This window comes from Thalassophryne amazonica, chromosome 7 (genome assembly GCF_902500255.1).
Source record: "Thalassophryne amazonica chromosome 7, fThaAma1.1, whole genome shotgun sequence".
Lineage (NCBI taxonomy): Eukaryota > Metazoa > Chordata > Actinopteri > Batrachoidiformes > Batrachoididae > Thalassophryne > Thalassophryne amazonica.
The window spans coordinates 21,254,050-21,269,297 of NC_047109.1; the positions used below are offsets into that span (position 1 = coordinate 21,254,050).

The 15,248-nt window shown below is 41.7% G+C and overlaps 1 protein-coding gene across 1 annotated transcript in view; it reads left to right on the forward strand.

Annotated features, from left to right (window-relative positions):
• hace1 (HECT domain and ankyrin repeat containing E3 ubiquitin protein ligase 1) overlaps positions 1-15,248 on the forward strand; it is a 205,808-nt gene that overhangs the window by 40,156 nt on the left and 150,404 nt on the right. The window contains exon 5 of the mRNA XM_034173953.1: positions 8,972-9,047. Coding sequence (XP_034029844.1) covers positions 8,972-9,047 — 76 coding nt within the window. The remainder of the gene's footprint in view (positions 1-8,971; positions 9,048-15,248) is intronic.

Below are 15,248 nucleotides of genomic sequence, written 5' to 3' on the forward strand. Positions count from 1 at the left end.
AAGAAAACGGAAAACAACCATCAAAATGGATAGAAGAATAACCAGAATGGCAAAGGCTCACCCATTGATCAGCTCCAGGATGATCAAAGACAGTCTGGAGTTACCTGTAAGTGCTGTGACAGTTAGAAGAAGCCTGTGTGAAGCGAATTTATTTGCAAGAATCCCCCGCAAAGTCCCTCTGTTAAATAAAAGACGTGCAGAAGAGGTTACAGTTTGCCAAAGAACACATCAACTGGCCTAAAGAGAAATGGAGGAATATATTGTGGACTGATGAGAGTAAAATTGTTCTTTTTGAGTCCAAGGGCCACAGACAGTTTGTGAGACGACCCCCAAACTCTGAATTCAAACCACAGTTCACAGTGAAGACAGTGAAGCATGGTGGTGCAAGCATCATGATATGGGCATGTTTCTCCTACTATGGTGTTGGGCCTATATATTGCATACCAGGTATCATGGATCAGTTTGGATATGTCAAAATACTTGAAGAGGTCATGTTGCCTTATGCTGAAGAGCACATGCCCTTGAGATAGGTGTTTCAACAAGACAGTGAGCCCAAGGATACTAGTAAATGAGCAAAATAATGCTGCAGATGTGAAGAAATCATGAAAAACTGTGGTTATACAACTAAATACTAGTTTAGTGATTCACAGGATTGCTAAAAAAAACAGTTTGAACATAATAGTTTTGAGTTTGTAGCATCAACAGCAGATGCTACTATTATTGTGAACACCCCCTTTTCTACTTTCTTTTACTAATAGCCCAATTTCATAGCCTTAAGAGTGTGCATATCATGAATGCCTGGTCTTGTTGGATTTGTGAGAATCTACTGAATCTACTGGTACCTTGTTTTCCATGTAACAATAAGAAATATACTCAAAACCTGGATTAATCTTTTTAGTCACATAGCACTACTATTATTCTGAACACTACTGTAGGTGTGTGTGTATGAGCGATCACAAATGAACCAATCGCTCTATGTAATCCTGCTTGTGTTGTTTAAAGTTTTTATTTTTATTCCTTTGGACCAGAGGTCCGAGGACTAATTCCATCATGATTCATACGCCATAAGATGTGCATGATTTGTGCCATCCAGACATTTTCTCAACTGTTCAATGAATTCTTCTGAAATTTGGCATGTAGTGTGGACTTTGAATGACCTCTGTGCACTCACACCAATAAGCCTTCTGAACATGCTTTTCTCCAGCCTGGAACTACAGTATCTCACACTTCCACGGTGTGGAAACATGCTTATCAAAAACATGCTTATGCTCCTAGTGGTTAGATTGTGTCTAACTGTAATTAGGGTGGGTTAAATGCAGAGCACATATTTCATTGTGTGTATGTTACATGTACAATGACAAAGGTTCTCTTCTGTTAACAGCTTCACAGGTCCGATGTAACACTACCATCTAGTGGTACTGGCATGCATTCACGCATCTCAATACACTTTGACCATTTGTGCCTGGAATCAGATATTTGGATGAGAGTAAGAATCTTGCCCCCTCATATCTGTTCAAGGTTGTCAAATGGTGTTTTCTGATGCTTCAGTTTCCTTTCATCCTTCAAAAAGGCAAACCAAGGTCACTTATTAACAACCGGTATCTCATAGAATGAGTTACAGCTGTGGTTACTGTTGATCACTCATCAGGAGTCGTATGTGACCTTTGATGTTGGATGACCTTGAAACATCATATCAGTCGCTCAGTTTATAACGTCCAATATCATACAAATACAGCAAATTCCAATCATAGTTACAATTGATCACTTATATAAAGACATATGTGTACTTTTAAATGACACTATGACCTTTGAGCCTGACGTTTGACCATCATATCAAGGTCACTCACTTTTTAACAGCCAGTATTGATCTGTCATGTCATATTTGTACTTTCAAGGAACCCTTTGACATTTTATCCTGAATAAACTTGAAAAGTTATTTATAGATGACAAAATTATTAGCCCCTATGAAATTTAACATTTTCTTCAAAATGATCAGAATTACCTTGATTGTCATTGCACAGTAAAACAGCACAATGAAATTTACTTGTGCATCTTCAAAAACAATGCTCACACACACACACACACCTCAGTAAATATTAAGAGCATCAAGGGATTTGGGGGGGGGGGGGGGGGGATGATGTGAGCTCAGAAACCTCTAAATTGCACCATCCTGGTCAGACATCCGTCTCATATTGCACTGGTCCCACATTATCTTAGTCCCATATTGCACATATTGCTGTGAGGTAACAGTGCTAACCACTAATCTACTGTGCTGCCCAATTAGCATCAGGGTGGCTAATAATTTTGACCCTACTAGTTTTTGATTTTTGTGAAATAATTTTGTTTCTATATTCAAAGTAAAGTAATCATCCAAAATTAAACTCAAATGTTTAGAAATGCTGCATAGAAAATTCCTTTCTTTGTTAAAGAAGCAGTTAGATAAATTTTGAAGAAAACATTAAATTTCATAGGGATGTTAACAATTTTGTCCTCATCTGTAGGGTGTCTGAAAGACTGTTTAAAAAAAGACTTGTTGTCTAGCAGATGTTCAAAGCACTTTACAGTGATGCCTCACATTTACTTCCCTAACTAAGGCTGGTACCCATTTTTTACAGCTTGATGGAATGAGACAATGCAGATTAAGTGTATTGTCTAAGGACACAGATAGGTAGCATTATTGGGATTCAAACCGAGGTCTACATATGAGCAGCCTCGGTCCTTATCCACTGAGCTACCTGTTCTTTGGTCCTGTCATGGTCATTTAGAGTCTCTGGTAACTCTCTGAGCCAGCCTGGAAGTTAACCATGACCCTGGTTCATTTTGGACATGTAGGTTATGGATCTGGACCTTTGTATCGCACTCTTGAGTAGAATCTGGAGAAGTACCTCAGTGCCCCCTTTTGGGGCATAGTCTTTCAGGAGTGACACCCGCTTTTCTTTCAAGTGGCGATATTGCTCGGGATAGCACCATCATTCATCCTCTTTCAGTATCAGTATGGTTGTGGTCAGACATTTACATACAGTCATCATTGGCATGAATGTCATGGTAATTTTTGACTTTTAATGATTTCTTTGAACAGTTTTTTTTTCCCAAGGTGGAATGATTGTATAACATAATCTAAAAACAAGAATTGGGTGCACTGGTCTGAATTTATTTTGGTCATCTCTCTAATCGCTGCCAACATGGCATTAAACTTTGCTCACTCGGTCTCTCATCCATCCAGCCATCCATCCTGATGACCCAAATCCAGGGCGGTCACAAGCTGAAATATCAGTTTGTCTTTTTGGGATTGGTTCAGCTGGAGCTCTTGCTGCACTCTTGTATGTGTGTGCTTCACTGACATGAGGGATGAGATTGCACATGAGATTGTGTGTACATCATGGAAGAGAGAGCAAGCATGAAGAGCAGCTTGTGTACATGCAGTAAAGCATGAATTACAAGTACGTAAGTGAAATATTGCTATGGGGTGAAGTTGTGCCTGGAATCATATTTGGATGAGAGTAAGAATCTTGCCCCCTCAAATCTGTTCAAGGTTGTCAAATGGTGTTTTCTGATGTTTCAGTTTCCTTTCATCCTTCAAATAGGCAAACCTGGGTAAAATTGTTCCTTTAAGTAAAGAGAAGTCCACAATGGTCACTGAAATAACTTTAAACTGACAAAAGTAATAATGAATAAAAAATTACTGAAAATTGACTAATGAAAATCAGACATTACTTTTGAATTGAGTTTCAACAGAATCATTAAAAAAAATAATAATAATAAAAAAAATAATGAAACTGGCCTGACAAAAATGATGGTACCCCTAGAAAAGATTGAAAATAATTTGACCATTGGCACATGTTAAACTAAGGTGTGTCCTGTAATTAACATCACAGATGTCTTCAAACTTGTAATCAGTCAGTCTGTCTATTTAAAGGGTGAAAAGTTGTCACTGTGCTGTGTGGTATTAGTGTGTAACACACTGAGTTTGGACCACAGAAAGCTAAGGAGAGAGCTTCTCAGAAGATTAGAAGGATGATTATTGACAAGCATGTTAAAGGCTACAAAACCATCTCCAAGCAGCTTGACGTTCCTGTGACTACAGTTACACATATTCAGAAGTTTTAAGGTCCACGGGTCTGTAGCCAACCTCCCTGGATGTGGCCACAAGAGCAAATTTGATGAGAAATTCAAGAGACGGATAATATCAATAGTTACCAAAGTGTTACAGTTGAAACCCAAACGGAATTGTGGACCCAAACTACAGAAGGCTGAATGGACAAAATCAACAGGATTTATTATACAGACATGTGCAACAGAATTTGGAAATACTGTGGAGGCCTGGAGCATGGAGACCCAGTCTGGGCTGCTGGTGAAACAGGGAGTCCAGTGGAATCAGAACCAAGCATAATGACTGGGGAGAACTAGGGTGGATGATGAATGCAGAAACCACAGCCAGAGAGTGAGGACGCAGTGGTGATGAAGGTGACCGGAGCCAGGTGGCCACCCACGGAGCCGACTTGAGTGCAGGATTACTGAGGAAAGAACAACACACATAGGTGAGTGGCATGCAGATGAGCGCAAGCACAGTATGAGCACTGGATCGCTCCCTACAGGTGCAAAGTAGGAACGCTGACTGTAGCACCAAGACAAAAGACTGCGTCAGAAAGCACAAAGGAAAAAGGACTGCATAGGAACACACAAAAACTCTATGAAATCAACAGAGGAGCCAGATACAGTGAAGTGAAAACTTGAGTTTCTGGCAAAGATGGAAGGGTTGAACCGGGGTCTTGGTTGATGAATGGCAGGTGCATTCAAAATGCCATCAATAAAATGCACCTGTGTTCTTCGTCCATAACAGACGCCTGCCCATACCATAACCCCATCGCCACCATGGGCCACTCGATCCACAACATTGACATCAGAAAACCGCTCACCCACACGACGCCACACACGCTGTCTGCCATCTGCCCTGGACAGTGTGAACCGGGATTCATCCGTGAAGAGAACACCTCTCCAACATGCCAAACGCCAGCGAATGTGAGCATTTGCCCACTCAAGTCGGTTACGACGACGAACTGGAGTCAGGTCGAGACCCCGATGAGGATGACGAGCATGCAGATGAGCTTCCCTGAGACAGTTTCTGACAGTTTGTGCAGAAATTCTTTGGTTATGCAAACCGATTGTTTCAGCAGCTGTCCGAGTGGCTGGTCTCAGACGATCTTGGAGGTGAACATGCTGGATGTGGAGGTCCTGGGCTGGTGTGGTTACACGTGGTCTGCGGTTGTGAGGCTGGTTGGATGTACTGCCAAATTCTCTGAAACTCCTTTGGAGACGGCTTATGGTAGAGAAAAATGAACATTCAATACACAAGCAACAGCTCTGGTTGACATTCCTGCTGTCAGCATGCCAATTGCACGCTCCCTCAAATCTTGCGACATCTGTGGCATTGTGCTGTGTGATAAAACTGCACCTTTCAGAGTGGCCTTTTATTGCGGGCAGTCTAAGGCACACCTGTGCACTAATCATGGTGTCTAATCAGCATCTTGATATGGCACACCTGTGAGGTGGGATAGATTATCTCAGCAAAGGAGAAGTGCTCACTATCACAGATTTAGACGGTTTGTGAACAATATTTGAGGGAAATGGTGATATTGTGTATGTGGAAAAAGTTTTAGATCTTTGAGTTCATCTCATACAAAATTGGAGCAAAACCAAAAGTGTTGCGTTTACATTTTTGTTGAGTGTGTGTATATATATATAAAATGTTCCCAACACTCGTTATCAGAATTATAGCAAGCACTTGTACCAAAGCAGCATTTGCCAGCTGGGGATATTGTGCTCTCAGAGCACTCTTGTTCTTTCTTTAAAGGAAGGGTACCAACAGTTTTGTCCATGTGTGTAATTAGGTCTCATCCTAATTAGGATTTTGGACATCCTTTTACTATATGCAGTGTGTACTTGGCTAATGCAAGCACTACTTTGTGCGAGATCCTAGTATTTCACAGGCTGCCCAATAAGTTGCTGTGTATCATTGCTGACCCTTTATGCAGACACCATGAGTGATATGCTGAGAGGACGGACAGTCTTTGACCTCTTTTTTTTTTTTTTTTTGTGGCTGGATCTTTGTCTCTACTCTGTTCATTGAACACATGGACTGGGTGTTGCTTAAGGTTGTTGAGTCCAGTTGAACTCCTTTAACATAGAGTAAAGGTTTACTGAATTTGATTTCGTGGAAGATGGCGAGATCTTTGTGGAATCAGCGGATCTCCTTGTTGCAGTCCTTACTGAAAAATCTGATTTTGAGTACGGGGATTTAGAATTGTTCTGGATTAAGACTATGATCCAGGATTTCAGTGACTTCCTGGATTTGGCCATCAACAGCGTGTTTGTATGCAGTGGAAGTATCAAAGTTGCTGAGAGCTTCTCTTATCTTGGCAGTGATATCCATGCCTGTGAGAGCCTGTGAGGTGAAGATAAGAGGTCAGTGGACAGACGTGTGTGGTGATGGTGATATCTTTAGAGGAAGATGAAGGTCTGAGTCTTCACTGTCCTTGTGGTTTCATTCTTACTGGATAGTTGTGGGACTTGGACACAATTGATGACATAGGTTCAGTCCCAATAATCTTCCTTTGCCCTAACACTTCACCATTTCTATTCATTTTGCATTCACATGAATGTGCAGAATGAAGGGTATTGTGATTGTGCTTTGTCTTGGTAAAGAGTCTCTCTGTAGAGACATTTTGCTAGAATGACTGTCAGACAAGCAGTTTTTTTAAAGATGTGAAGATGAGGGGTACTTCTTATATGGTGAGTGAGTGCCACCTACAACATTATGGCCATGTGGTATGAAGACCAGAGCAACTGGAAAAGGCCCATGTGTCACCTTGCTGTGGCAGACAGGTGGTTATTTTTTGGGAAGTGGGATGGGGGACTGGTCTGTTTGACTGGTTCCCAGTTTTCTATTAATATTGTATTTAATGCTGTCACTTTTCTGTGGTAATCCTGTCCTTGAAACACTGTCACTTCGATTTTGTGAGGTGCGCAGATCGACCACATGCAGATGGTATCAGTTATCCTGTGTATGTAGATATTTAGAAAAGGTATTGATAGCTCACTGTGGTTCGAGAACAGTGATGATTGCTGAAATATCTGCTTGGCTCTTCTTTCTGTTGTCAGCGCTCTTCCCTTTTTCACAAAACATATCAAGTACAACCCCAATTCCAATGAAGTTGTGATGTTGTGTAAAATGTAAATAAAAACAGAATACAGTGATTTGAAAATCCTCTTGAACCTATATTCATTTGAATACACCACAAAAACAAGATATTTAATGTTCAAACTGATAAACTTTATTGTTTTTGTGCAAATATTTGCTCATTTTGAAATGGATCCCTGCAACACATTTAAAAAAAAGCTGGGACAGTATGTTTACCACTGTGTTACATCACCTTTCCTTCTAACAACACCCAATAAGCGTTTGGGAACTGAGGACACTCACTAATTGTTGAAGCGTTGTAGGTGGAATTCTTTCCCATTCTTCCTTGATGTACGACTTCAGTTGTTCAACAGTCCGGGGTCTCCATTGTTGTATTTTGTGCTTCATAATGCGCCACACATTTTCAAAGGGTGAGCGGTCTGGACTGCAGGCAAGCCGGTCTAGTACCCGCACTCTTTTACTATGAAGCCATGCTGTTGTAACATGTGCAAAATGTGGTTTGGCATTGTTTTGCTGAAATAAGCAGGAACGTCCCTGAAAAAGTCGTCGCTTGAATAGCAGCATGTGTTGCTCCAAAACCTGGATGTACCTTTCACCATTGATGCTGCCATCACAGATGTGTAAGTTGCCCATGCCATGGGCACTAACACATACCCATACCATCACAGATGCTGGCTTTTGAACTTTGCACTAGTAACAGTCTGGATGATTTTTTTCCTCTTTTGTCCGGAGAACACGATGTTCATGATTTTCAAAAACAATTTGATATGTGGACTCATCAGACCATAGCACACTTTTCCACTTTGCGTCTGTCCATTTCAAATGAGCTCGAGCCCAGAGAAGGCGGCAGCGTTTCTGGATGTTGTTGATGTATGGCTTTCACTTTGCATGGTAGAGTTTTAACTTGCACTTGTAGATGTAGCGACGAACTGTGTTAACTAACAGTGGTTTTCTGAAGTGTTCCTGAGCCCACACGGTAAGATCGTTTACACAGTGATGTTGGTTTTTAATGCAGTGCCACCTGAGGGATCAAAGGTCACGGACGTTCAGTGTTGGTTTTTGGCCTTGCTGGTTATGTGTAGAAAGTTCTCCAGAGTCTCTGAATCTTCTGATTATATTATGGACTGTAGATGATGGAATCCCTAAATTCCTTGCAACTGAATGCTGAGAAACATTGTTCTTAAACTGTTGGACTATTTTTTCACACAGTTGTTGACAAAGTGGTGATCCTCGCCCCATCTTTGCTTGTGAATGGCTGAGCCTTTTGGGAATGCTCCTTTTGATACCCAATCATGACACTGACCTGTTTCCAATTAACCTGTTCACCTGTGGAATGTTCCAAACAGGTGTTCTTTAGCATTCATCAACTTTCCCAGTCTTTTTTCCCCAGCTTTTTTGAAACGTGTTGCAGGCATCCATTTCAAAATGAGCAAATAGTTGCACAAAAACAATAAAGTTGATCAGTTTGAACATCAAATATCTTGTCTTTGTGGTGTATTCAATTGAATATAGGTTGAAGAGGATTTGCAAATCATTGTATTCTGTTTTTATTTACATTTCACACAACATCCCAACTTCATTGGAATTGGAGTTGTAAATACTTTTAATTGTGTGGACACCTTTTATTCTCTGATGCAAGACCTTGAATTCAAATGCAACTTTTTTTGACTGACTACAGCCATACGTCTCATTTTATAACATTTTACTGGAAAAATTATGTAACAGTTAAATGGATTAAAGTTATGACATATTTTCCTTTCCTGTTTTCTCCAGACAAAAGAAATGTATGGGAAAACTCTTGGAATATAATGCTGATGTCAATATTTGCAACAACGAGGGACTGACTGCTGTGAGTAGCTTTTGATGATTTGTCTGTGGTTAATATTGTAAGAATGGAAAACTGTAAATTATACTTAACCCTTACCAGTACACATGGTGAAACTTATTAATCTGTACATATGGGGTCCACGCATACCCCAGTAGAAATACTTTTTTTGGATGGTTTTATTTATGCTATTTTTGTAGGTTTCTGTAATCTGTTTTGAAAAGACTTTTGAGTATCAGGCTGATCAACATGACTTTTCAGTACAAATATTCAACCTAATCCTACTTCCTACAGTTGCTCTGATGCAAACATCCTCAATAAAATCTGATCTTGCAGTGCAGTAGTTATGATAAATTGACTCTAAGCTATAAATTTTGCTACAGACTCTGACCAGGGCACAGGGGGACTCCATATAAAATTAAGACAGAGCTCACAGTATTTAATTAAACTAGATGAAAACAAATAGCTATATCAGTGACAGTTGCATCAAATTTCTGATGAATAAGTATAACAGGTGTCCTGCGCTCCAAGTAAACCGCGGGGCTATATATTTTTCACGGGCGCTCCAGGTTTGATTGGACCCGTGTGAGATAAATTTTTACTGGTGTAGCCCTTGGTCAAAATAATGTTTATTTCTCTCATTCACACCTTTATTTTAACTGAAGGAGCTCACTGTGTTCCTGTTGCAGTTCACTCAACTACAGCACATGCATGCTCTCACTCTTTTTCTGGCATTCTTCAGACATCGTCACTATTCATGTAGACAGCAGAGAGAGAAGAAAAGGCAGCAGATCAGGATAACTCATTCAAAACATTACACCAGCAGTCATTTCGTCATAATCCATATTACTTTCAAATGGGATTAGGGCAGGATTAGAATGAATCAGTCTGTGGGTGTGTTTGTGTTTCCACTCAAAGTGTTTTTTACAGTCACAATACCAAAAATTTAGTAGTTCATTCCAGCACCAGTGAAATTTCACAATTCCCAATACCAAATTCGATACCATGGTTAAAAAATAGTAATAAAAACTATGGACAAGGAGCTAAAACAGCAGTGTTGTTTTGATAAGGCCTATAGAAAAAACATTTCCTGCAACATAAAAAATTAAAATAGGGTGAGAGTTTTTTTTTTTTTTTTTATCAATTGTGTTGGGGCAGCACGTTGGCTTAGTGGTTAGTACTGTTGCCACACAGCAAGAAGGTCATCGGCTCGGTTCCCACCTGTGGCCTTTCTGAGTGGAGTTTGCGTTCTCCCACGTCCATGGTGGTTAGGTGGATTGGAAAGTTGTGTCCTGTCCGGGGTGTACCCTGCCTCATGCCCTTTGGCTTCTGGGATAGGCTGCAGCCACACACCCCCTACGACCCTTAACTGAAATAAGCGGTTGAAGAATAGTGAATGAGTGAGTCGTGGTGAGAGTGCCATGTGCACTAAATGACTTTTTTTTTTTATTTCTGTTTAAGTGCTTTGGAATACATCCATTGGGTATTAATATTGTTTATATCAACAGTTAATAAATGTACTGCAGTCAAATTCAAGTTACTTGGCTTCTGTCACTTATCTCCTTCCAACATGGTCATTCAATTTTTGAGAACTGCCTACTAAGTTAACTAATGTAATGAGATGGGTAACATAGGCTAGTCTTAGTTGTGCAGCTAATGGTAGACAGTGGTGGCTGTCTGAAACAAAATAACAGAAAAGTTCATTATGAGGTTAAGAAGGATTTACATATGTTGTTAAAATGAAGTGACACTTACCCTGAATTCTTTGATCAGATCTGGATGCCTGTCTGTCTTTTAAGTGCTTTGATACATTTGTGGTGTTGCCTCCTTTCATCCGAATTGTATGATTGCACCAGTTCCACATTGACTTTTCTGAATCAATTATTTGTCCTTGGCCATCCACCTTGAATGCAAAGTAATTCCAGTTATTAATATTTATTTTTTATTTAAAGTTGGAGCAGATTTCTGGCACTGGGACTTGCTGCCATTTTCCATATGTAGTTTTTCCATTCTTCCTAATTTGGCATTGAACAGCAAACTCGGCTGTGTGTAAGTGTAAATACAGCCCCCATCAGTTCCTGAAGAATATAACACTTGATGCCTCCAGTAAAAACACTACTAATCATCTGTTCTTGTGACATTCCTACTCTGCAGCCACTGGTTTCAAACATTCAGGCTGAGTTTTCATAAAGGTCACCCACACAGAAAGTTTGCCATCTATATTATAATAACCAAGTGGCCCCTGTGTGACTGTGTATGGCTTCAAACATGCAAAAACTGGGGAGAGCTCACGTTTGCCATTTGGTATGCTTATGTTTTTTAGGTCCAGGATGAACGCTGCAAAAACAGAAAGATGATCGGACAAATATTTTTGGAGAAATTACCTATTTTAGCTAACCAATAAACAGTGGACATTGTGCTGCAATGGACCATGGGAATTTGGGGTTTTGAGGTTTTAAATGGTGTTATTGAGGTTTGTTGGGTTTGCACCCTGTTTTAAAGAAATGAGAGGCACAGACACTGTAAAGAAACCAGTCAGAGAGAGACAAATATATTTTATGCACTGCGCAGAGGAGGAGGGCCAAGAGCAGGCAGTAGCAGCTTGTAAGTGCTCAGCTCCAAAGCTCTCCTAAAATCTCCTCCTCTGGCTCGGCTTTTTATTTAGTTCACCAACATGAGAAAAAACAAACAAGGACAGTCAGGGAGAGGTTACACATGAGTCATGTCTGCATGAGGGAGATAGCAAGGCAAGGTAGCGGCTGAAACCTTCCATTCCTGCGACATGAGCCTTGTGGCTCGTCAAAAACAGGATAAGGCACTTATGCAAAATGAAAAATAGTTTGCTCAATCATGAAGAATGCAGACAACAAGTCTTTCTTTTTAAAACCTCCTCTTCTCACAAAGAGGAAAAGTACACGTAGTCATAAAAGGAAATAAATGATAATATAAGCATGAACTATATAAAATCCTTGACAAGGTTCATGTTAGTTTAACAGTGTTGTTTGAGTTATTGATTTATTGTGTTTTTGTAGTTCAATTGGTTTAGTCAGTTAAGTGTTATGTTGCTGTTACCATGAGTGAGTGTCATGTTGGCACCATGAGTGAAATGTGTAGTGCTTTTAATGTCTGCCACTGTCTCTGTTTGTCAACCTAAAAGCACCTGCATAGAGCAGAATGCAAAAAAGACAAACAGCAGTGTGTGTCTGCGTGTGATTTTAATCATGCACAAACTGGGGAGAGCTGACATTTGCCATTTGGTATGTATTTTGTGTCAAGGATGAATGCTGCAAAAACGGAAAGTTGACAAGACAAATACTTTTTGAGAAATTATGGATTTTAGCTTACCAGTAAACAATGGGCATTGTGCTGCAGTGCACCATGGGAGTTCAAGATTTTGGGGTTTTAAATGTTGTTATTGTGGTTCATGTTAGTCTAACAGTGTTGTCAGAGGTACTGATTTATTGTCTTTTTGTAGTCCAATTAGTTTTTGTCAGCCGTGCATGCATGCATGTGTGGGTGCAATTTTGTTCATGCACAAACAGGAGAGAGCTGACATTTGCCATTTGGTATGCTTATATATTTTGGGTCAAAGATGAATGGCGCCAAAACCAAATGTTGATAGGAGTAATATTTTTAGAGACGCTACATATATTAGCTAACAACACTGAACAATGGACATTGATATTTACATTCTGGACTCACACGCCAATCCACCAGGGGGCAGTAAATCATCTGTATATTAAAAGCGTGTGTGCATGATTTTATTTAGTAAGTTTAGTGTAAGTACATAATGTCTGGCATCCATCCATCTGCGGGAGATGATGGTGTAGCGTCCAGTTTTTTTTTGTTTTGTTTTTTTACACTTTTTGTCTTTTGTTTCTATCTGCACCTACTCAAATGACATATCAGTCCAATGTGCGAGTGACAGTCTCTGCTGCAGTGGCTGCACATGTACTGTGATGCCTGCTGAGGCTGCCGCTGTTGCTCCTTCCTCCTAGCTCGTTGCTCAGCAAGACCTTGGTTCCTCTCCTGCTCAGCCCTCTGCGCACCTGTTCTGACAGTAAGGTCCCAGGCTGTGCGGACCTTTGCACACTGCTCCCACATGTTGACATTGATGCTGCTCATGTCGTTCTTGCTGACATTCTTAAAGCACAGGTGAGGTTGGCCAGCCAAACGAGTGCCCTCTGCCAGTTCACCGTACAGTAGATCTTTAGGAATGTGGCCTGGATTCATTCTCCTGACATGGTCAAGCCAACAAAAGCGCCTTTAGCCAAGAATGGTGAACATGCTGCTGATCTTGGCGCTTTCCAAGACCTCTGTGTTGGGCACCTTGTCCTACCATCCGATTTGCGGAATTAGTCTAAGGCACCTCAAATGGTAGTTGTTAAGCTTTTCTCATGTCTGGCATAGGCAGTCCATGTTTCGCTACCATAGAGGAGTGTGCTGAGCATGCAGTTCTGGCAGATGTGCAATTTTGTCTTTTCAGTAAGGCTGGAGTTGTTCCAGACTCTGTGGCTTACTCTTGCCATAACTGCTGCTGCCTTTGCAATCCTGCTGTTCATCTCTGCATCAGTGGAGAGTGTTAGAGATGGTTGACCCAAGGTATGTGAAGTGCTCCATGACATCCAGGCTCTACCCATCAATGTCAGCGTTAGAGGGAGCAACCGTGCCCTGTGCCATGATGTTTGTCTTCTTCAGACTGATGGTCAGTCTGAACTCCTTGCAGGCATGAGAGAGGCAAATAACAAACTGCTGGAGACCGTCTTCAGAGTGTGATGTCAAGGCTGCATCGTCAGCAAAGAGCATCTCACAGATGAGTACCTCCACAACCTTGGTCTTGGCACGAAGTCGGGCGATGTTGAAGAGCTTGCCGTTGTTCCTGGTGTGAATGTGCACTCCCTTGCTGAGATCCTTCAAGGCATACTGGAGGAGCATGGAGAAGATTCCGAAGAGTGCCAGCGCAAGGACACAGCCCTGTTTCACGTCACTGCTAGCTGGTAAGGCCTCTGATGTTGCGCCATTGAAGCAAAGTGTACTGTTCATGTTCTCATGGAATGAAGAGACCACTGCGAGGAGTTCTGGGGGACAGCCGATGTTCTGCAGGAGCCTGAAGAGTTCGCCTTGGTCAGGTCGATGAAGGCGATGTAAAGTGGCATTTGCTGCTCTTGACACTTCTCCTGCAGCTGGCATATTGAAAGGTTCATGCCCACAGTAGACCCCCAGCTCGAAAGCCGCACTGAGATTCTGGGTAAACACATGAGGCCAAGGTCTGTAGACCTGCTAAGACAACATGGGCGAAGGCCTTCCGAACAGTACTAAGAAGGGAGATGCCTCGATAATTATTGCAGTCGCTTCTGTCTTCTTTGTACTTATACAAGGTGACGATGCTCGCATCTTGCATGTCCTGGGGAATGTGTCTCTGTTCCCAGTAGAGGCAGAAAATATTGTACAGGTATTTTAGCAGCACAGGTTTCCCACTCTTTAAGACTTCTGATGGGATACCATCACTCCCTGCGGCCTTCCCACTAGCAAGGCGGTCAATAGCTTTTCCAAGCTCTTCCATGACCGGCAGATCTGGGATGTCCGCGAGGGCTGTGATTGTGACAATGTTCTGGGTTGCATGCAGCTCGAGATAGTACTCAAACCAGCACTGCAGCTGCTTCCTCTGGTCTGTGATGACTTTGCCTGTCTTTGACTTGAGTGGGGTAGACTTGAAGGTTGATGGGCCTGTTGCTATCTTGATGCCCTCGTACATGACTCTTGCATCCCCAGTGTCAGTAGCTGTCTGTGTGCTGCTGCAGAGGATCAGCCAGTATGAATTGGCACAATGGCTGGTAGTTTGCTGGGCTTTTCTCTTGTCAGGTTTGAGGGGTTCTAATGTGCTGAGGCCAAGAGGACTCTTCTCTTGGCCTCAGTCACAGGCTCCATTTTTCCCAGTGGGCCACATACCAGTCTGCATTTTTGCGCTCCTTTTTCCCATAGGCGTTGATGGCCAAGTTGTACACAGCATGTCGGATGTGGGGCCACATGGCATCAATGACACCCTCCTCACCTTGCGGTGTATCTTCAGTGAGAGCTTCTTGCAACTGGCTGATGAACTGCTGTGATTTCTCTGAGCTGCCAACACAGAAGGTGTTGATATGTGGGCGACCCTTCTTCTTGGAGTGGTGCAGCTTCCTTGGAACTATGCGCACCTTGCTGGCCACGAGGGAGTGATCCGTATCA